At 43.9% G+C, this 23,232-nt stretch overlaps 1 protein-coding gene across 1 annotated transcript; it reads left to right on the top strand.

The window, feature by feature from the left end:
• The first annotated feature begins 130 nt into the window (after nt 1-130).
• LOC118222977 (succinate--CoA ligase [ADP-forming] subunit beta, mitochondrial-like) lies at nt 131-20,098 on the top strand. Its single transcript, XM_035408978.1, has 11 exons — nt 131-271; nt 1,865-2,036; nt 4,085-4,184; nt 4,817-4,979; nt 7,052-7,180; nt 9,795-9,933; nt 13,891-14,052; nt 14,414-14,556; nt 15,164-15,284; nt 15,688-15,776; nt 16,403-20,098. Exons 1-11 carry the CDS (start codon nt 188-190, stop codon nt 16,475-16,477), a joined length of 1,377 nt encoding a protein of 458 aa, XP_035264869.1. The 5' UTR covers nt 131-187; the 3' UTR covers nt 16,478-20,098.
• Nucleotides 20,099-23,232: the final 3,134 nt, after the last annotated feature.

The following is a 23,232-nucleotide window of genomic DNA, read 5'->3' as shown; positions in this document are numbered from 1 at the left end:
AAATGTCCAACTATATAGGATACTGAGAATGACTTGGATGAAATCGAACAAACAGCCCGTTAACTCCACTATGCACGGCAGTGGTTGTAAGCTACGCACAGGCGCAAAATGGAATTTATATGGCCCATTGCGCACGCGCAGCTTTGTGATTTGTTTTGGTACAGATGATAGATGGAAAGGGAGAATCATGGCGACGTCCCTGATTTGCAGCCGGTTGTCTGTAGGACTGAGAAATTATGGGTCCAGAACAGCTTTAAGCTCGGCGTGTAAGGTTAGTTCATTCACGTATATAAACGTTACTTTTAACTTACGATTGGCTTCTGCGATAGTAATTCCATTCAGTGACGGAAACCTCCAATGACTCAGAACGGCTTCAGTGACATGCTAAGTTCACTTAACATTTGACATTAACAATGGTCAGTTCCCTAAAATTGTCTTTCCACGACGGCGAACGTTATAGGCAAACTGTGTAGCAAACCAGGAAGGGACTAGCTAAATTCTGTTGTCTGTGTACTTGCATTTAAACTCGTCAAACGAGGTGTATTTAAAACCAAGCAAACTAAATTCAGCTATCTTGCGTTATCCAAATTGCTATGAACTTGTAGAATCCTGTCTATGATCTTGAGAATCTTCTTTCTACTGCTAGCTGATGTTGCTTCACAATGGTGACTGGTACTTGTCAATGTTAGCTAGCTAACTTAATACAACCAGCGTTTGGACCAGCGACGAATGGCTTAACTCACTCAGTAAGTTAACTTGGCTAGCTACATGCAGGCTGTCATTGAGTGAAATGTAAAGATTTTAACATTGAATGGCCTTAACGTTACAGTTGTTGGCCATGTTTGCATGTTTTCAGCCGGGTTTTGTAATGCGGAAGCAACATTTGTTCCATTACTTTAAAAAGCAAACCCTCACTTTCATCACAAAATGGGCAAGCTAACGTTATCTAATTTTTCTAAAACTTCATAGAAATAAATAAATACTAAAAGAATATATTGAAAATCCCAGGGGTCCTCTCTAGAGTAATCGCTGAAGGTTAACCCCTCTATTTATATTATTCCTCTCTGGGGTCAGGTTTCATCTCGTGCAGGCTAAGGGGTTGATAGAAACAGATGGTCTGCCTCTCTGCGGATTGTCTTGTTTGAATAAAATCCACAGTGTCCACAGAGTTAGTTGTTGAGTGTAGTTTTTTAAAAACACTGTGGGTAAGGAACTGGCCTTGTAGCCTAAAGGTCACAGGTTCGATTCCCAGGTGGGGCGCTGCTGTTGTGCCCTTGAGAAAGGTACTTAACCCGCATTGCTTCAGTATATATCCAGCTGTATAAATGGATGTGATGTAAATGCTATGTAATAAAAATTAAAAAAATAACAGTGTCTGCTAAATGCCTGTAATTTAATGTAATGTAACTAAATTGTTGAATGCATTTAGTTGCTGCTTCACAAAGTGCATTTATATGACTGGTTGTGAAGAGCAGTTTAGTAAAAATTCCATTATCATTATTTTTTTTCACTGCTGTCCTGCAGTGATTTATTTTATGTTGCCTTTTGCTAATCGTGTCCTTTGTCCACTGTGCACGTGGTGTGTTAGTAACAGCAGATGGAGGGAGATGTGATAGAGGTAAAGGGGAGTATGTTTCTGGTGATGTTTCTGCTGAGAGTCTGTGCTGCCATAGTGTCCAGAGCTGAGTGGCAATCAACAGGTGTCCATGTCTGGTCTCTCCCATCCGTTAATCAGCACTCGCACGCTTTCTTTGTCAAGTAGCGTGCATGCATTTTCACTGTGTTAATTGGCACATGTCTTCTGCTGTCCACCGTGTGTTAAGCTGTGTGTGTGTGTGTGTTCTGTTCTCCCCCCCCCCTGCAGGTTCTGGGCGGAGCCTCCGGCCTCCTCAGGGGCCATGGGGTGGAGCAGAGGCGGAGCCTCTCTCTGCACGAGTACATGAGCATTGACCTGCTGAAGGAGGCGGGAATCTCCGTGCCCGCGGGCATTGTGGCCAGCTCGCCCGAGGAGGCCTATTCTGTCGCCAAGCAGATCGGTAAGGCATGCCACATGCACAGAGTCTCTACACTGAGAGGCCACCCTAATAAAACAAAATAGCTGTGTGGTGTCTGCCCATGGCAGATGGGTTCCCCCTCTGAGTCTGGTTCTGCTCAAGGTTTCTTCCTGTTATCAGTCAGGGAGTTTTTCCTTGCCACTGTTGCCCTAGGCTTACTCTTTGGGGGCCGGTTCTCTGTAAAGCTGCTTTGTGACAAAGCTCCTTTGTTAAAAGCGCTATACAAATAAAATTGATTGATTGATTGATTGATTGATTGATTGATTATAAAGGTACCGTTTGGCTGCTTAATATTTACCTCAATGGATCCTTGTTAATAGATTGGTGGCCTGTTCAGGGTGTATTTTTGCCTTTTGCGATCCTGCCCTGGATAAGTGGGTATAGATAATGGATGGATGGATGGTTCCTTGTTAACTTTAAACAATTAATTTTGCAATTTACAATTCACCATTTTGCAGGTGCTTTTAGCCAGAAACCTACGAAAGTACTAGAGATGGGGACTTTTATCGTCTTTAGCTGGCCATAGCCTCAAATAACTTGTAACAGATTTTTGTTGTCTCTCTTAAGTTTCCCTTCTATAGTATCTTGGTAGTATTAACAGCTGCCACCTGCTGCAGTGCACAGTACTGCACTATGAATATACATGCAGTTACAAAATGTGAGCACATGCATGATTGCACATGATTTATCTGTGCGCATTGAGCCCACGCAAGCTCCCTGCATTGCGCGATGCCATCATCAAGCACTTGCAGGTGTGTATGTGTACACTTTGTCAGCCTTGAGCATTAAAAGCCATACCAGTGAAGCTGAAATTATTATGATTATGATTATTTGTGAAGAGGCTTTGGATGTTTTATCCTTGGGGATAACGCTTTATGAAAATTCATTAACTTTAATGTAGCAGTAAGTCTGCCACAAAATGAAATTTGGGTTGACGGATTACTGCAAGCCAAATTATTGTGATGAACGGTATTTTCCAGAGGGGGTGGTGGTGATAGTGGTGGTGGGGGTTTGGTGTGGTAGCAGCCTGTTCAAACTACGTCTTTATTGTTATCATTTTCAGTACAATGACACATGGAACCAGTAGGTGGAGCTCCAACTCTTTTCAAACGGAGCATTCGTTAGGCTACTGCTCGAGCGGGCGCTTCAAAATGCGGCCCTACGGCAGCGATTCCTCCGTCATCGTGTTAGAGAAAGGCTATGAAAGGCAGCCTGGGTAAATTTAGCTCAGGGCTGACAGTGTGAGACGTGCCGTCTTGCAGGCCTCTGCAGAGGGCCGCTGCTGTCACCACCTGTGACTGCGCCAGCTGTTACGAGCTGCGATCAGTGTCGCCGAGGGTAATTGATACTCCCTCCGTGAATCCCACCTTGCCTCTACCCGTCTGCCTTCAATGATTTGTTTCCTGGTTATGGATATAAATATCCTGCAAAGTTCAATATGGCCCAATTGATGGGTCATGCTGATTTATTGGTCTACCTCTACTCTGGATGAAAAGCTACAGTGAAAACCAGCCTTGGATGTATGCAAGCAATTAGATCCAAGCTGTTTCCAATACAAATGGATGCTGCTTGCTCCCTAGTTCTTAGGCATCATTGGAAGCACATTTTAAAAGTTTTTAAATGCAAAATTAAATTGCAGGTAGAATGAAATAATTTAGATCAGACACTATTAGGGGTATTAATGCTGTGCATGTGTCATTGCAGTACAGTAAATGGCCTCTGGATGGCGACAAACTTATGTTGTCTCGGTTGTCACTGAACACTGTATATAATCTACACTTTAAATCTACACTTTAACTATGCTGTCAGTATTATGGTGCCAAATAAAAAATACATTTTCTACAGCACTGACAAGCTAATCAAATTGTATACACTTGCGTGAATATTCAGATCTCAGTATGTTGTAACTTCCCTATTCTGTGTCTTAGAATGGTTTCTCTCTTTCTGTGTCTCAGAGTGGTTTTTTTCAGTGGGTTGGCATGGTTTCCCTGTCTCTCTGTCTTAGAGAAGCGTCTCTGTCTGTGTTTCAGGCTCTAAGGATCTGGTGGTGAAAGCGCAGGTTCTGGCGGGGGGGCGGGGGAAGGGCACGTTTGAGGGCGGTCTGAAGGGCGGGGTGAAGATCGTTTACTCGTGAGTGTGGGCACTGCCTTGCCTTAGGAAAAGCCCCCTATTATCCACACACACACACTCACACACACACACACACACTCTTACGCACATACACACACACACGCACGTTCAGTTATGACTTGCTCTCTGGCTACATGTGTTTGTGTTCTGTACACTATAGCATTTAGCAGACGCTCTTACACAAAATAGTCCATTTATATTATAAATTTATATTTTCCTGAAGCAGTTCAGGTTAGGTAGCTTGCTGAAGGGTACCGCAGCTGTGCTCCAGCTAGGAATCAAACCAACAACCTTTGAGTTACACGCCCAGTTCCCTCCCTGTACAGACACCACATAATTCACAACATGGAAAATATGAGCATCGTATAAAAACAACTTTAAAAAGTGACTTTGGCTTATCTTTCTGTTTTTTTCCCGCTCAAACACAGACTCACAGACACACGCACAGGTTGACTGATTAATGTGTAACTTAGCAGAATGTTCAGTAATGCATTGTGTGAGGTGAGGACTGACAGAATGAATGTTTGTTTGTGTGTGTGTGTGTGTGAATGTGTGTGCTTGTATGTGTTGTTATATTGTCGTCTATTGTTATATGTTTTTGCGTGGGGTGTGTGCGCTGCACTGCCCCATAGGCCAGAGGAGGCGCGGGACATTTCCTCTCAGATGATTGGTCGAAAGCTGTACACAAAGCAGACTGGAGTGCAGGGACGCATCTGCAACCAGGTGTTCATCTGCGAGCGCAGGTACCCCCGCAGGGAGTACTACTTTGCCATTACCATGGAGAGGTCCTATCAGGTGAGTTATCCAGGGTCACATGATCACTGTCTTTCATGCTCTAATGTGGAAATGTGTGTCATGGTATGAGAGGTTCTGTCCCAGGAAAGCAAATGAAGAGAGGAATGAACTGGTGAGGTGATACGGCTGGTTCTTTCCACTAAATGACAGGAGGATAAAGCAGTGCGATGTGTTGAGTTGTGCCCCTTTCACACACAAAACCCGGGTTTGACGCGGGACATTGACCGCATTGGGGTTCAACTCACGTTTGACCCATTCACACCACGCTATGGTATTAGGTCCTCACCGTTCGCACAAGATCGGGCTCCACACGTTGACGTTTACTTCCATGTTTTGAGATTAGTGACGGCAGACGTAGTCAGCTTGCTTGAGGCCCATTTTTTCCGATACAGCTGGCTAGCGAATGTAATGTGGTTTTCCACGACGAGGGCTTAACCCAGTGTGTTCACTTCTAAATTGGTACACCAGTGACGCGCAAATGCTTTTGTGTAAAAACAACGTCACAAAACATTTTAAGTAACATACTATTTTTATTTGGTATTCACTGTCACATATTTACGTGTGACAGCTGAGGAATCTTCTTCTTGGCTGAATCTAGCTGTCAATATAGCTAGCAAAAGCAAAAATGAGCATAATTCCTGTGTTGTTCAGTTCTAATATACATTTATATGAATACAGTTTGCATTATATAAAAGTTTTAGATCATGGTTTCTGCGTGAGGGAAGTTGTAAGACTTGGGGGAAATTTGGGCCAGTTAACGCTTGACAAGATGGAGGGCCGGTCAGTTAACCGTCCTCTCATAAGAACAGCCTTAATGTGATTATGATGATGATAGCCTCGCTTGCCAGGCTTTTGTATATACTCGCAGATATGCAGCCTGGCCAGACACTCTATTAGAGGATAAGCCTGCCAAAATTGCAGGGTGGAGCCCAGTTGATCCCCTCTGACAACTATTTAATATGAAGCATCGCAGCCGGGGTGATAAATTAAGAAGAGTCCGAATGAGCGACGTGGCACCATTGGAGGGTTTAGACATTAGCGTTGCTTCGCTATTGCCCCTTAATCTCTGTTAAACTGAAATATTTAATTTAATATCTGTCTATCTATCTGTCTATATATCTGTCTATCTATCTCTCTATCTCTATCTCTCTATCTCTATCTCTATCTCTATCTCTATCTCTATCTCTATCTCTATCTCTATCTCTATCTCTATCTCTATCTCTATCTCTATCTCTATCTCTATCTCTATCTCTATCTCTATCTCTATCTCTATCTCTATCTCCCCCTTTCTCTCTCTCTGTCTCACTTTTGCAGTTTCACAGGCTAAGTTCATGGTTTTCATGTTGTTTTCAGCTGTGTGTGATGACTTGACTGAGTTCTGTAGTGTGCACAGGCAGGGATCGGAAAGCTCTGTCTCTTGCATTGGCTTGAGTTCATCCTCATAGGTCACATTATACTTTATAAATTTCATATTTAGAAATGTTTAAAAAGTTTGTGTTTATTTTGCTTGGACACTAATCTTGCAACACTCCAGGTCTCTCTTAGGTTCCAGTCCAGCTAAGTCATATATTTATTTTTCACATGTGCAATAAATCTAATCTTAGTATAAAACTACATAAATATTTCAGGAGTGTTTTGTAGACACACATTTTCTGGCCATTTTCATGTGTTTGGCCCTCCTGATCTCTATTCACCGTTGCAGTGTATTTTTAATCCTTCTTGTATCCCACAGACCTCTGAGAAAACAATCAGAGGTTTCAGAAATATTCTGATGGGCTGTACTCTCAAGATTGTGGTATATAACAAGGGAGGTTCTGATTGGCTGTTTTCAGTATTATTGTTCCTGTAAGGAAATTTCTCATTGGCTGTGGTCTTTGGGTTGTGATTAATGGTCACGACCCTGAGACCAGGTTGAATGTCTTGAGGTTTTAATATCATGACTTGATAGGGCTCATGTTCTTCTGTGTAAGGCCTGGTGATGACTGGACCAGGCTTGTGTCCATCCATTTGGGGCCTTGTTGATTGTTCAGTGCAATAGTTAATTATGCATGTTTGCCCTTACCACCTGGCAGGGCCCGGTGCTGATTGGCAGCTCTCAAGGGGGCGTGAACATTGAAGACGTGGCGGCAGAGAACCCTGACGCCATCGTGAAAGAGCCCATCGACATCATAGAGGGCATTAAGATGGAGCAGGCTGTCGAGGTACGGCAGTAGAAAGGTGTCCGCTTTGGTTTTAAAGAGGTAGAGAGAAAGAAAAGGGGGGGGGGGCAATGAGGCAGGAGAGTGCAAAATGGAGGGGAAGGAAGATAAAGGCCAAAGATGGAAGTCAGCAATCAGTCTTCAGACAGGCTCTCCATCTCTTCCTCACTCTGTCAATTAGCTGCTCTCATCTCAACCTCTTATCCCCTTGCTGTTTTAAAGTCTCCCTGTGTGCACAGCCCTCAGTCTCCCTGTGTATACAGCCTGCAGTCTCCCTGTGTGTACAGCCTGCAGTCTCCCTGTGTGCACAGCCCTCAGTCTCCCTGTGTATACAGCCCTCAGTCTCCCTGTGTGTACAGCCCTCAGTCTCCCTGTGTGTACAGCCCTCAGTCACCCTGTGTGTACAGCCTGCTGTCTCCCTGTGTGTACAGCCTGCAGTCTCCCTGTGTGTACAGCCCTCAGTCACCCTGAGTGTACAGCCCTCAGTCTCCCTGTGTATACAGCCCTCAGTCACCCTGTGTGTACAGCCCTCAGTCTCCCTGTGTGTACAGCCCTCAGTCTCCCTGTGTGTACAGCCCTCAGTCTCCCTGTGTGTACAGCCCTCAGTCACCCTGTGTGTACAGCCCTCAGTCACCCTGAGTGCACAGCCCTCAGTCTCCCTGAGTGTACAGCCCTCAGTCACCCTGAGTGTACAGCCCTCAGTCTCCCTGAGTGTACAGCCTGCAGTCTCTCTGTGTGTACAGCCGTCAGTCACCCTGAGTGTACAGCCTTCAGTCTCCCTGTGTGTACAGCCCTCAGTCACCCTGAGTGTACAGCCTGCAGTCTCCCTGTGTGTACAGCCCTCAGTCACCCTGAGTGTACAGCCTGCAGTCTCACTGTGTGTACAGCCCTCAGTCACCCTGTGTGTACAGCCCTCAGTCTCCCTGTGTGTACAGCCCTCAGTCACCCTGTGTGTACAGCCTGCAGTCTCCCTGTGTGTACAGCCCTCAGTCTCCCTGTGTGCACAGCCCTCAGTCTCCCTGTGTGTACAGCCCTCAGTCTCCCTGTGTGTACAGCCCTCAGTCTCTCTGTGTGTACAGCCTGCAGTCTCCCTGTGTGTACAGCCCTCAGTCTCCCTGTGTGTACAGCCCTCAGTCTCCCTGTGTGTACAGCCCTCAGTCTCCCTGTGTGTACAGCCCTCAGTCTCCCTGTGTGTACAGCCCTCAGTCTCCCTGTGTGTACAGCCCTCAGTCTCCCTGTGTATACAGCCTGCAGTCTCCCTGTGTGTACAGCCCTCAGTCTCCCTGTGTGTATAGCCCTCAGTCTCCCTGTGTGTACAGCCTGCAGTCTCCCTGTGTGTACAGCCCTCAGTCTCCCTGTGTGTACAGCCCTCAGTCTCCCTGTGTGTACAGGCCTCAGTCACCCTGAGTGCACAGCCCTCAGTCTCCCTGTGTGTACAGCCCTCAGTCTCTCTGTGTGTACAGCCTGCAGTCTCCCTGTGTGTACAGCCCTCAGTCACCCCGAGTGTACAGCCTGCAGTCTCCCTGTGTGTACAGCCCTCAGTCTCCATGAGTGCACAGCCTGCAGTCTCCCTGTGTGTACAGCCCTCAGTCACCCTGAGTGTACAGCCTGCAGTCTCCCTGTGTGTACAGCCCTCAGTCTCTCTGTGTGTACAGCCTGCAGTCTCCCTGTGTGTACAGCCTGCAGTCTCTCTGTGTGTACAGCCTGCAGTCTCCCTGTGTGTACAGCCCTCAGTCTCTCTGTGTGTACAGCCTGCAGTCTCCCTGTGTGTACAGCCCTCAGTCTCCATGAGTGCACAGCCTGCAGTCTCCCTGTGTGTACAGCCCTCAGTCACCCTGAGTGCACAGCCTGCAGTCTCCCTGTGTGTACAGCCCTCAGTCTCCATGAGTGCACAGCCCTCAATCTCCCTGTGTGTACAGCCCTCAGTCTCCCTGTGTGTACAGCCTGCAGTCTCCCTGAGTGTACAGCCTGCAGTCTCCCTGTGTGTACAGCCTGCTGTCTCCCTGTGTGTACAGCCCTCATTCTCCCTGAGTGTACAACCTGCAGTCTCCCTGTGTGTACAGCCCTCAGTCTCTCTGTGTGTACAGCCTGTAGCTGCCCTGTGTGTACAGCCTGCTGTCTCAGTGCATCTACAGCCTGCAGTCTCTCTGCATGTACAGCCTACAGGTTCCCTGAGTGTACAACCTAGTCTCCCTGTGTGTACAACCTGCAGTCTCTGTGTGTGCAGCCTAGAGTCTCCCTGATCAATGTAGAATAGGTGAAGGATATCCAATAACTTAGTTTAGCACATGCCATCTCTTTTTATCAAAGTACTAACATCTGTAAGTATCCGTTTCAGTTGCACATGGGAAAGACCAGGTTGCTTTCATGTACAGATGAATACAAAATCTCTGTTTCTCTCCCATTTTGCTTTATTCTCTCTTTCCATCTATCTCTGTTCTCTTTTCTCTTTTCCTACCTTCTCACTCTGTCCCTCTCTCACCCTTTCCCACATTCGCTCCCCTCTTCTATCCTACTCCTTTTCCCTCCCTCCCTCCCTCCCTGCCTCCCTCTTTCCCTTCCCCTCTCCCTCTTTCTCTCCCTCCCTCACTCCTTCTGTCCCCCTCTCTGCCTGAAGGTGGCGCGGAAGATGGGCTTTCCACCCGGTTTGATAAACGAGGCAGCAGAGAATATGGTCAAGCTCTACAACCTGTTCATGAAATACGACGCTTCCATGGTGGAGATCAACCCAATGGTGGAGGATTCCTCAGGCATCGGTACACTGCTGCGCATGTGCACACGCACACAAAAACACACACACACACACACGTACACACACGCACACAAAAGCTCACGCACGCACACACACACGCTAGCACATGTACACGCACACACACACACGTGCACACATCCGTCATATCCGTGTGGAATACAGCGCGTAGCAACAGGAAATGCCTCAATCACAGTCCAGATCAAAACTGCGACGAGACGGAATCTTTTCGGAAAAGCATGTTCAAATTTTTCAGAGTAGACAGCGCAGTCAAAACAGTGCATTAAAAAGAGTTAAGAACGGAGATGACTGCTCCTGTAATGAGGTTTTTGTTGAGCTCAGTGGATGTTCCTTGTCTCTTACTTCAGCGAGAGTGCAGCACTTCACACTTGCGCTGTAAAACTGTCTGTTTGGATGATGACTGTGTGACGTGAAGCAGCCTGTAGCGGGGCTGGGGGGTGGCGGGGTGCGTCGTTGAGTGATAGGGCGTCGCGGGCCTGCGGAGGCGGGCCGGAGGAACTGAACTTTGGCACGCAGCCAGGACCAGCGCTCGTTCAGTTTAGGTGAGGGCTGCTCTGAGGCGTTTGTGGAGACGTGATGGTCTGGGGGGGCGGAGACGGGGGCCTGAATCACTGCTCCAAGGGTGGCCTACCTGAGGGCCTACCTCTCTATCTCTCTCTCTCTCTATCTCCCTCCCTCCCTTTCCCTCTCTGACCTCCCTGTAGCTGCTCCTGTTTTTTCTCCACAGTGTCATTCCCTTTCAGTACTAAAGTGGTGTTAAAGATTCAGGGACAAAGGCTTTGGGTATTAAAGTGGTGTTAAAGATTCAGGGACAAAGGCGGTGTTCTGCTTTGTGTACTAAAATGGTGTTAAGGTTTCGGGTACTAAGGCAGTGTTAAGGCTTTGGGTATGAATATGATGTTAAGCGTTGGGCCGTTTTCCCTGTGGCTGTATTGTGGCTTGCGGAAGCCTCACTGGTCTGTGCAATCCCCAGTACTGTGTACACTGGAGCACAGCCAAACCCACTCTTCATTAAATTACTGTGTTTACAGACACTGCAGTTATTTCTGTCTCGCTTGTTAGAGTGTGTACTGCCTTGAGTCCTTTTTTGGTTTTATATAAAAAAAATAAATAAATCACCTCCCATTTTCTCTCAAATGGTCTGATGTTTTGGCAGAAAATTTTCTATCACACATTCTCAGTCCTGATTCATTATACAGTATATCAAGCCAATAACTGACAGCTAGGTTGTTAATATTAATAACTGGCTTCAACTTGCCCTTCTCCCAAGAAATGATACCCTTATGCAGTTAGATAGATTCATAAATAATCCACAGCTCTTGTATCCACTAGCTTGTGGAAAGAGCTGAGTTTATAGAGAGCAGGTGGGTGCTGATGTCACAATGACATCACAGGTTGGACGCTTCTGCTTCTGCACGTCTCACCTCCAGACTACATTTTAATGCGGGAATGGACAGCGTACTGTCACCTTGGGCCAGTTTACTGCTTGGTGTCGTGCAGTGAAGTAAGTTAGTGGAAGTGCCGCAGGTGCATCTGGCAGACAGCTTGGCAGAAATGTATTTGGCTTTTAAGGGTTAAGTGAGAACACAGTGGCCATAAAAATAATCATTTCATTTGTGAGAGACCTGTTTAGAGGGGAGTTGATTTGGGCTGTGTGGGCAAGTTTGTCTGTGCTTGCAGCAGTTTGTGTGTGCATGTGTGTGTGTGTGTGTGTGTGTGTATGTGTGAAGCCTAAAGGTGATGTACCACAATGGTGCTCTGTACAGAGAGAGGTGGGAGTTTCTGTGATATTTCCAAATGCCATGGTTCTGTCCTGACCTTCTGGACGAGTGGAGGCCACTTCCTTTTTTTCCCATTTTCCAATAATGACTGTTTTATCCTCTTTCATCCGTAATAATATTGAGCTTTTGTTGTGTCTGGCTCTGCTCTGCCATGGTTCGGGACCCCTTTCTGTTCACCTGCACACTGAGGTTCAGAAACATCAGAACTGAATCACACCAGTGCTACTCACATCTAGCCCTGCTGTTACATGCATAACAGAATTCAGACAGGTCCTGTTCCAGTGACTCTTTACAGTATGGTGTGTGTGGATAGGTAGAGAGATAAGATGAATCAATCGATTAGATTATGTAGATTGATAAAATAAATGAATGGATAGATTAGATGTATTTAATAGATACATTTATTAGATGGGTTGATTAATCAGATTTAATAGTTAATTGATTAGATTACTGCAATTTATTAGGTTGGTTAAATAGAGTAGATACACAGTTTATTCCTAGTGTGGTTGTTTTTTCTCATTCACAGCATAATGCATCACAAAACACGAGCATCCAGAGCCAAAAGACAGTTGAAGTTTAGATGAAGGGGGAGGGGTGCGTGACGTGTGTGTTTGTCTTAGGCATGCAAATTAAAAAAAATTTTTTGACTGATTAATTTTAATATTACAAATGAATAACTGATAGTCGTTAAGGTACATTCCATTAACAAAGGTTATATTGCTCACCAATACAAATGCAAGTGACTCAAGAGGCAATACATTTCCTGACTCATGAATGGGTTTCTTTTTGCCTGCATTCAAAACACATTAGACCAAAATATCTACCACTCTGTGAAAGTACAGAACAATATTACTTTAAATGGCTGTTAAATTTAGACAAAAAGCCAACGTAATCAATGTGACTCAGAGAATTTTTCTGCCTGCTACACTTAAATTGTTTTTTAAAACAGTGCAGATGTAGCCCATGGATATAGACTTCATGTGTGTAATAATAAATGAAAGACACATTGTTGCAGTCACAAAGCAGGATTACTGAGTTAGCTGGATAGCTGCACTGAGTAAAACCTGAAATGCTCCCAAGTCTGTAACATGAAAAAAGAACTGTTCTGGGTTTTACACGGTGCAGTTATCCAGCTAACTCGGTAATCCTGATTCATGCCCCCCCAGGGTATGGGCTAGGCAAATGGGACATAGCAGTAAACATCTTGCCTAGGCACTTGAAATAGACTATATGACAAAAAGTATCTGGACACTCCGTGGTCTGGGGCTGGTTTTCATGGTTTGGGCTAGGCCCAGTTTGTGTATCAGTGGGTTTGTGTTGAAGATTTACTGTTTTTCTTTCTCTACGGTGAGTATGAGCACCAGGTGATCACTGTTCTGTTACCTGTGGGGACTTCAGTTACAAACAAGAACCAATCTGAGGCCAGTTTTGTTGTGAGTGAGATGTCACCAGCTCAGCCTCATCAACCCCTACCTGAGTGCTGATATATTGATTATATATTGACATTATATTAAATAATGAAAAATGATACGTTATATTGATATATTGGCAGTTTATAATACATCCTGTTGTCTAATAAGAGGGCCACGTTTTTGATATGCTGTGGTCATCTGTGTGTGTAAGAACAGGTGTGTAATTAGGCCGTTTTTTACTTGTAATATTATATAATTATGGTAGGTAATTCTAAATCTGCATTTCATCTTTTGTAATAACAGCTCAGTATTTTGTAATTACATTACATTACAGGCATTTGGCAGACGCTCTTATCCAGAGCGACGTACAACAAAGTGTATAACCATAACCAGGAACAAGTATGACGAAACCCCTAGAGAGAAGTACCGGTCCAAGTGCAGGGAACAACCGCATAGTTCAACTTGGACCCTGAAGGTTAAACTGATTAACACTAACACAACGAGAACGGCAACAACGCAATCTATGGAAAAAATACAAGCAGTAGTTAAGACAGTTAATGCACCTAAGTCACCTACGAAACAGCTGCCTAGTTACAACCCTAAGCTTACAGTCATTTACAGGGGGGTAGGGAGGGATGGGGAGAGGTGCAGCCTGAAGAGGTGAGTCTTCAGTCGTCGTTTGTTCTAATCATGTAATAACAGGTATACCTCTATCTCTATGTGTATGTCTTGCTCTCTGTGTCTTGGCAGTGATGTGCATGGATGCTAAGATAAACTTTGACTCCAACGCGGCGTTCCGTCAGAAGAAGGTGTTTGACATGCGGGACTGGACCCAGGAGGACCCGAGGGACCAGCAGGCGGCGAAAGCCGACCTCAACTACATCGGCCTGGACGGCACCATCGGCTGCCTGGGTGAGCACACAACTGTGAATTTTTGTAGAATGAATTTGCTCCCGGTCAAATTTTGTCCTGAGGGGTATCGCATGATTGGTTGGATTTATCAGCATTCATGATGCCTACAATCAAAACCAAATAACTACCCCCAAACTTGGTTCTCCACCATGCTTCACAGGTTGTAGACATAGTTCCGAGAGTCTTTCATTGCTTTGCCAACGTTTTAATTGCTTACTTGCGATAATCTCAAATTTAGACTTATTAGTCTATAAAACTTTCACATTGATGTGAGCAAGAGAAAAATACATGCTGTATGGGTTGATTGTAGTTTCAGTAAGCTTAAGAGCATGTTACAGTGGAAATGTCTGTTCGTATATAGTTAATGGTGCGGGTTTAGCCATGGCGACGATGGACATCATCAAACTCCATGGGGGCACTCCCGCCAACTTCCTGGACGTAGGGGGCGGAGCCACGGCACACCAAGTCACAGAAGCCTTCAAGCTGATCACCTCAGACAGAAAGGTACTGCGAGAGGCAGGTGTGAGTTACTGTCTGTGGCGTGAGGGAGAAAATAATGAGCTGGATTAGTTAATCAGGGTCCCACAGAAGTGCCTTTCTCTGGGAAGATAAATGCCACTTCCCATTTTTAGTCTTTTATAGCTGTAGGAGGTGTCACCAAACTCATCACTCTAACAGTTCTTTAAAAAAAATGTTATTGAAAGAAAACAAGGTGTATAAACTGCTGGACATTGGCGACATTAGATGAGGGGAAATATATATTGGGTACATAAAACTGAGAGGGTGTACGTTGAGTAGTTGTGAGTCATCATTTTAAGCAGTAGTAAACAGTAGAGAATATCTAATTGAAAATTAAAAGAGGGTTTTCAGTTAGAGGAGGCCATTGTAGAGTGGTGGTGAGAATGAAATGATGGTGGGATAGGGAGAGCAGACTGGTGATGGGAACAAAAGGGGCATCTCTTGTGTATAAGTGCAGGATGAACGGGTGTGTTCCTTCTCTTACCGCACGTCTCTTGCAGCATGTGAGCGATGTGATAGGTGATTGGTGATCGGGACCGACGTTCGCTGTGTGGATTGTCATAGGTGCTCACCTCACTGTATTGTGTCGCAGGTGCAAGCCATCCTGGTGAACATCTTTGGGGGCATCATGAGATGTGATGTTATCGCCCAGGGGATCATCATGGCTGTCACAGACCTGGATCTGAAGATCCCCATCGTTGTTCGTTTGCAAGGTACGGAGCGTTCGGTATTCCTTTCCTGAACGCTGGTGAACCCACCTCTCTTCTGAAAACGTCATGCTCCCCTATACTGACACCACCTCCATCCACTCTACTGAACACCACCGACCTCCCGTTTACCCAACACCACCGCTGCACTGCCCACCCTTTACTGAACCCTGCTTTTCCCCATCACCTTCAGCTGAGCACAGCAACTCAGAATCCTCTTTCTCTTCTGTGCTGAATGCAGAACATAACCCTCTACCTCCATGAACCCACTACCATCCTCTTCTACTGAGTGCTGATCATTCCAACCCCACTTCAGTATAAGAACAGCTTTCTGCTACACTTGGTGGTCTGATTGAATACACAAGCTATTTTGGACAGCCCAACAAGTGTGCGCCTTGCTGTATTTTAGGAACGAGGGTGGACGATGCGAAGACCCTCATCGCTGCCAGCCCCCTTAAGATCCTGGCCTGTGATGACCTGGACGAAGCTGCGAAAATGGTAGGCTACTAGGAAATGTATCGCACGTCTTTCAGTGTCCAATATTTCCATTCCAGTATTCCAGAGTATGAAGTTCTCCATTTTCAGTGTTTACATGTCTCAAAGGTCTCTTGAACCTCATTTGCGTGTGGAACATGTAATGTTGGCATTTTCTCCAGCAATTTTCTCCAGCAATGCTAGTGGCTTGTGTTGTTCCCACGGCCAGCGACTGCTTGGTGTTGTCATGGGTTGATAGCATTCACTCATCTACTACAGTAACTGTTTGAGCAACGGCTGTCGAATACTTGAAAAGAGCTAACAATGGACGTAGGTCACGATCATAACCGTGATTGTTCAGTCCTGAATACACAGAACTGTCCTTACCAGCCAGGGAAGTTAGTGAATGTCGAGTAGCTTGCTAATGAAGAAAAAGTGAATCGTAACAGCAAATGTCCTGCTGCGTTTAATGGGCTCGTGCACCTACAGGAACTTGTTTTCTGTAACTGTATGACATGGTTGTCGAGGGTGACAGCTTGTACTTTGTAGGTAATTAGTAATCTGCGTAAAGCTGTGTTTCCCTGTTTTCACAGGTTGTAAAGTGTGTTTCTGTGTTTACAGGTTGTAAAGTTGCGTTTCTGTGTTTACAGGTTGTAAAGCTTTCTGCGATAGTTTCGCTGGCGAAAGAGGCCCAGGTGGACGTCAAGTTTCAGCTTCCCATCTAAACTCCACCCTCTCCCCAAGTGGCTACATGACATCACTGGCAAGCATCCTCCCAAACACTGTCCGGCTCTAGTTTCTTTTTGCTTCATTTTGTTTTGCTTTAATTATCACTGGTCTTACCCAGGCTTTACAAATCAGGCCTCACTTGTGCAGAGATAGACCTGGCTGTGTCTCCAGTGTTTACCGGTCTGTCTGTTAGTTGATTTCGTGCTTCCATGAGTGAGTAATGTCTGGTGTCTTCTCTGCTGCCTCTGTTCCGAAGTATTACCTCTGCTGCATGGAGCCTTTTGCCTACCCTTCCTTCGGATCTCTGATGCATTGGGCCCAGTGCCCTGTGTTTAGTGTCTGGTGTGTACTTCAAGATGCAGCTCATTCTTAATTCAATGACATTTGTTTGTGATGTGATATTACAGTGTCGACAAAACAAGATTTGTCATTTTATTCCCAGCACCTGTAGAAAACGTGTGCGTTTGTGTGCGTGCATGCATGTACAGTGAGCTCCATAATGTTTTGGTACAGACATCTTCTTCTTGATTTGGCTCTGTTGTCGACTTTAGATTTGTAATCATACAATGTGATTGTCATATGGCTAAAGCACACCTACTCAGCTTTTATTTAAGGGTATTATCATACACGTTGGTTCCGACATGTAGAAAATGACAGCACTTTTTATAGATACACCCCCCCCCCCCCCCCCCCACTTCATTTCAGGGCACCATAATGTTTGGGACATATTAATGTAAATGGAAGTAGTCGTGTGTAGTACTTCGTGGCACATCCTTTGCATGCAATGACTGCTTGAAATCTGTGACCCATAGACTGCAGCCATATTCAGAACCTGTTGTTTTGGGGGCTAGTTGCCTTAAGTTTTCACTTCAGCATATGAAATGCATGTTCAATTGGATTCTGATTGGGTGACCGACTCGGCCAGTCAATAATTTCCCAGGTTTTGGGTTTGAAAAAGTCCTTTGTTACTTTAGCAGTATGCTTGGGATCATTGGCCACGTTTGCATGCACACTAATTATGCGATTTTTATGAAATTAAGACAATACTCACAGCAATGTAAAGGTAAAGAACAGTTGGGCCAAAGGCCTCTGGGCCCACCTATTAGGCTACGCCAGTTTAATGGAATTATCTGTTATTTACATGCAAACTGGAGTATTAGGGAAACACCTCTTTTTGCAGAAGCATGTACATGGGTTTAATCAAACGGTTGCCACACTCACAATATAGACAATAATAGCATTACTGTGTGCATGTAAATGTGACCATTGTCTTGCTGTAGGATACATTTCTGTCCAATGAGTTTGGAGGCATTTGGTTGAACTTGAGCAGATAAGAGACTTCGGTACACTACAGAATTCATTCTGCTGCTGATGTCAGCAGTTACATCATCAATGAAGACAAGTGAGCTTGTAACTGTGGCAGCCATATATGACCAAACACCCCCACCATCATGTTTCAGAAATGAGAGGGGGTGCCTCCACACTTTGCACTTGCCATCAGTCTGATACAAGTGAAACCTGGTTTCATCGGTCCTCAAGACCTTTTTCCAAAAGCAATCAAAAGCCTAGAATCAAGAGTAAATACTGAAAGCTGTCTTATACCTGCACTAAGGAAGCGTTTGAACACACCTGACTACTCACAAAACACCTGTGAAGCCATTTGTGCCCTGAAATGGTGGAACTATGTATACAAAGTGCTGCAGTTTCTACATGGTGAAACCTAAATGTATTAAAATACCCATTAATAAACATTTGGGTGTGAACTTTCATAACCATATGACTACCTTTGCAGACAAAATTACATGAATATGCTCAGCAGTTATTACTGAAAAGGTGGAATGTAAGATTTCGATTATTTATTTTTTTGTAAAACAAAAAGTGTTTATTCCTTTTTTTTTATCTCTGATTGGGTGTACTAAAACTCATTTTGACCAGTTGTGTCTGTGTGTGTGTGTGGGTGTGTGTGTGTGGAGAGAGAGATAGATGGACATATATGTACATATACAGTCACATCTCTAAATGGTATTTTGTTTTTGTGACATGTGAATGAGAAACCACCCCAGCAATGGTTTTCTACCCAGAGGGTAGACATGCCTGCAAAGGACACACTGCCTGTTCAGCTGTGGTTTTGTTGAATTAAGAACAAAAGAAAAAAGATAAAGTATTAATGAGTATTATTCATATTCAATAATTATAGCCTGTTTGTGTGGGGTTTACCACAAAGCATGTTCTTACCAGTGGTGTTCCCATTCAAGACCGAGGTATTTATGAAATAAATGCATCTCCCCCAGTGACGTAGCACTTTGTGGCACACACACCACCACCTTTGTCTGCTGTTGTTGTTAATATAAAAAAGAAAAAGTCATCATTGTTGCAAACCTGGCACTGTATAGCTTGACTACAGAAGAGGTTGAGATCAGGAGTAGCAGGGGATACTGCTAAAATTTGATAGCTTTGATAGCTTTACCAGCCCCCCCCCACCCCCTCCCAAAAAAATCACCACCCTCACCCCAGTCAGATGTGCCTTTGATTTATTTGGAGATGAACACCAGCAGGCTAAGATAACAGTGACAGCTTATGGGATTAGTGGGAACTATTGATTGCAAAGGAGAAGTGCTTTGCAGCTGTATTAAAAATGAAATGAAGGTATGTTTCTACTTACCCGGAGTAGTATCTGTCTGTCCAGATAGTTTTGCTGAAATGTGACAAGTTTTCTTGGTATTCGCTGCAGCTCAGCTTGATAAAAGACACTCCAACTTCGCGTGGCCTAAGTGTGCAACATTTACATAAAAATAATTCAACAACAATGTCTCTTTCCAAGTATAATCCCTTGGTTGCTCACAATATCCACAGGGCTTATTTTGTGCACTGTTTCATGAAGATCTTCTTCTATCGAAGTACACCAACTGTGCAATAGCCACACAGTCTTGTGTGGACAGACTAGCGTGAAACTTGCATGGTGGTGACTCATTTGCGGGTTTTAGGACTACAAACTGCAACACTCTATGGTGTGCTTTGGTAGAAATAGTTCTCGATGAAACCGTGCTAAGTTGAGCTCTGTGGATGTTTGTGAGTAACCACGGGATTACATTGCTGAGACACTGCTGTTGAATTTTTCGAGCGCTAACTTCTGGCGCTTGGAGGCCACACAAAGATGGACTCAGGAGGTCCTTCGTCACATTTCAGCCAATCTATATAGATGGACAGATACTACTCCAGGTAAGTTGAAATGTACCTTAATTTGTTTTTCGGGTGTACTGTACCTTTAAGTAAATGTAGACATATGCATATTTATGTATATATGGTTTTCAGGATTTCAGCCCAGGATATGTGGCAAGCAGTTTACAATTCTCTTAAGATGACGTAAAATGTGTCTGCAGTTAGTAACTACTGTATTGGAAGATGTATTAACTATTTTAACTATTGTTAAAATATTTATCTAAATATTTGACAGCAATGTACACGCTTTTTTATTTGTTTGTGGTTTGAATACCTTTGGGAGTTTGGATGTAATATTCTTACAGCTAAAATTTTGGATATAAAATTGTGCAACTTCAATCATTATTATTCCCATTAAATTATTATTAATAAACTGATCCATGATGCATATACACTGATCATTTAACTGACAAAATCTTCATTGGTTCCCTGCAAGTGATACATTTTACATGAGGTTCTTGAATATTTAATTTTGTTGTCCTGTGTATTGGATTTGGGTAAATGCAAAGGAAATCTAGCAGACACTCTGGGAATGAAATCAAACAGTGTCTGACAACACAGCCCCCCCAGCCTTTCCACACACAGTAGTACACACACACACACACACACACCTGACACGTTCTGTTTTGCACATCCATGCCATCGCACAACGGTCAGCGCCTGATGTGTTCCTGTCCTGGCACCTTATCAAATCAAACAGTGTTTTTACTTTTTGTATTCGCCTGTGAAATGTTGGGCTGTTAAAGACGCACATTAAGTTTATAGATTGTTCTGCTCCCCATGACAGCACCCCCCCCCCCCCCCCCCCCCCCCATCCCACCCCACTGCAGTACATTGCTTACAAAAATATGACAATATCCAGAACTTACAGAAAACCTGGGTGTTTTACTTAAGGACCTGCCGCGTCAGTTCAGGCAGAAGATATATCTGTTTATATTTTATTCAATCTGTGAAGTAATGGGTTTCATTTATATGGGGCTGAAATATTTGCACTGCACAGACCGATTCCCCAGGCGAAAAACCTCTAGTTTCCCAACAACACATTTGCTGAGTCTTTCAGGTCTTTACCAAATGCTTTGGAAGTACAATGCCTAGCATCTGTGAGGCCAATTCTCGGCTTTCATGTGGATTCGGATTTGGATTTGGATTGAAGAGGCAATAGAATTGGCTAATCCTGTGTCCTACTTTCAGTTGCTGGGAATCTTCTCCCTCTGTGGAGGGAGGGTGCTTCGACAGACATTCCGTCTGAATCTTAACGTAACAGCCACAAGCGAGGGTTTAAGTATCCTGGTCAGAGGTGTAACAATTGCCAAGTGTCAACATTCCTAGGAAGGAATGCACATTGCACCCAGATTTCCCGGGAACACTCATTTGATCTTCTGCTGGTGCCACCCAGTTGATCTGCGGCTGTTGTATACCTTACAAACAATGAAGGAACACTGTATGTGGCCATCTGCCCCTAACAGTGGGAGGCTGTTGCAGGGAGCATGCGTGTAAATGTGTATTAAGAACTTAGTTAAAACCAAAAAATAGTTTAATCATAATAAGGCAATCAATGGGGGTTATGATTATTCTTCTTATTCTTATTCTTCTGCCTAGTTGGCTTTGCAGAGGTTAGGTCTGAATAGTGTTCACTGTGTGAACTAAACTGTGTTCTTGGCTAGAAATAGCTGTACAAAATAAGTATTGTACCTTACTGAACCTGTGTTTAGCAGTTGTCTATGACCATGAAATGCACTTTTTGTATGTCGCTTTGGATAAAAGCGTCTGCCAAATAAATGTAATGTAATGATAAATCTAACCTTACCTCAGTCCCTTATAGAACTTTCTGGACCAGCCTTACCCTCAAACAGTACGGGGAACTGTATGTACCTAAAGCCTGACTTTATGAGTCTCTCTCTTTCCATAAAGGATCTTTGCCTAAAAAAAAACTAATTTTCACTGGATGGGCAAACACACCCACCCCTCCCCCCCTTTTTTTAAAGTTCCATTTGTGTGATGTACAGGGAAGCACACTCCTTCTCATAGTTTCCCTCTAGACCCCCTCCTTGCTCAAGCTGAAGCTTAATGCACAGTTACAGATTAATGCCTGCACGGGCTGTCATAAATAATATCTGGTGTCAGAAGGCCTTCTAACACTAGAAGTGGAATGGGGAAGATTCCAAAATCTCATCCTGTTTGTACTCTCCAAGGAAGAGCCAACTCTTGGGAGTGTCCAGGTCAACGATTTTGGAAAACGTTTCTGGGAAACGATAGGCAGAACTTCCAGAAAATGTGGTGTGCAGTGTCTGCGTCTCAAACCGATTAGTCCCACGGGCCCTCAATAAAATGTACATTTTTGAGGACCAGCTGGACCTACCCAGTTATGCTTATATTTCTGTATTTTGTAAAGTTTTCCATAATTTTTACTCATTTTTTTTCAATCAAGAAAGAATAAACCAGCTTCACTTTAATGGCTTATGGTAATACTGTTATTTCTTGAAATTGATCTATTTTTTTGTATGAAATGGATGCTTTATATAATCCCATTTTATAATGACATAACAGCTCAGACATACTTCCTTACAGTAGTGTTAAATAGGTACTGCATTAGAGCTTGTAGTGGGTGTTGCATACAGGTCTCAAAGATGGGGGCCTTAGCTACAGTGTACTTTTTGAACCTTCCTTTTGCTAGGTTAACATTACTGAGTCATATTCCGTTGTGTTTTATGAGATTAGTGAACATGTTTGTGGGGATCTTTGACTATTCCTAGACTTGGGTTTCAGAGCGATATCTTTTGAATACACGATGCAAGGTCACTATCCTGCAGCCAGTCAGACTGCAGAGGTTCACAAAAAGGGCTCTTAATTTTCTCATTCATACGATATTGAAGATTTTCAAAAGATGTGCATACAGTGACCAAAGCTGTGCAGAATTGATGATTGTCCACAGCTGATACAATATATCATTTACAACTAAATTGAATTGAGGATTGAATGGCTAGCCAGGAAGACCTTAAGTTTCACATTTATCAGTGATTCTAAAATTTTTGTTAAGCAAGGTAACTTAGAAATAGGATGATAATTTTTTTAATCACCCAAATCTGCCCCTTTTATATAAAGGGAGTATATGTGCAGCCTTCCAAATTTTGGGGATTACACTGGTGGCAATAGTAATATTATATATATGCAGAATTCATTATGAAAGTTTAAGGAAAAACAGATGTAGACCATCAGCTCCAGTTGAATTGTATGAGTTAATAGATATAAGTGTAGCTAAAACTTTAGATGAGGTAAAATGGGAGAGAGTAATATTGGGGGAGACAATGCCCCTCTATACAAGAAGAAGCTGATTTATGTAAAGGGCTGACAGAAGGGCTATTTTTGTGCTCTCTATCAAAGAGTTGGCCAGCAGCAATAAAAAGTTTATTAAAGGCAGCTCTTGTCTTCGGCATTCTGGTCATTAAGCAATTTTCATAATTAATCTTTACACATGAAGGGCAGAATTGTGATAATTACCACAAGATTTTACTAATTTTCTGAATTTTGATGC

The sequence above is a fragment of the Anguilla anguilla genome, chromosome 3, assembly GCF_013347855.1.
Source record: "Anguilla anguilla isolate fAngAng1 chromosome 3, fAngAng1.pri, whole genome shotgun sequence".
NCBI classification, from domain to species: Eukaryota; Metazoa; Chordata; class Actinopteri; order Anguilliformes; family Anguillidae; genus Anguilla; species Anguilla anguilla.
The sequence above is the reverse complement of the archived record's forward strand: the minus strand, read 5'-3'. Positions and strand labels throughout refer to the sequence as shown.

Bases quoted from the DNA above. Each gene is read 5' to 3' on its own strand.
- LOC118222977 (XM_035408978.1), top strand. From the start codon at position 188: ATGGCGACGTCCCTGATTTGCAGCCGGTTGTCTGTAGGACTGAGAAAT. The intron at 4,980-7,051 runs GTGAGTTATCCA...ACCACCTGGCAG, and splicing joins CCATGGAGAGGTCCTATCAG to GGCCCGGTGCTGATTGGCAG. The intron at 15,777-16,402 runs GTAGGCTACTAG...CTGTGTTTACAG, and splicing joins TGGACGAAGCTGCGAAAATG to GTTGTAAAGCTTTCTGCGAT.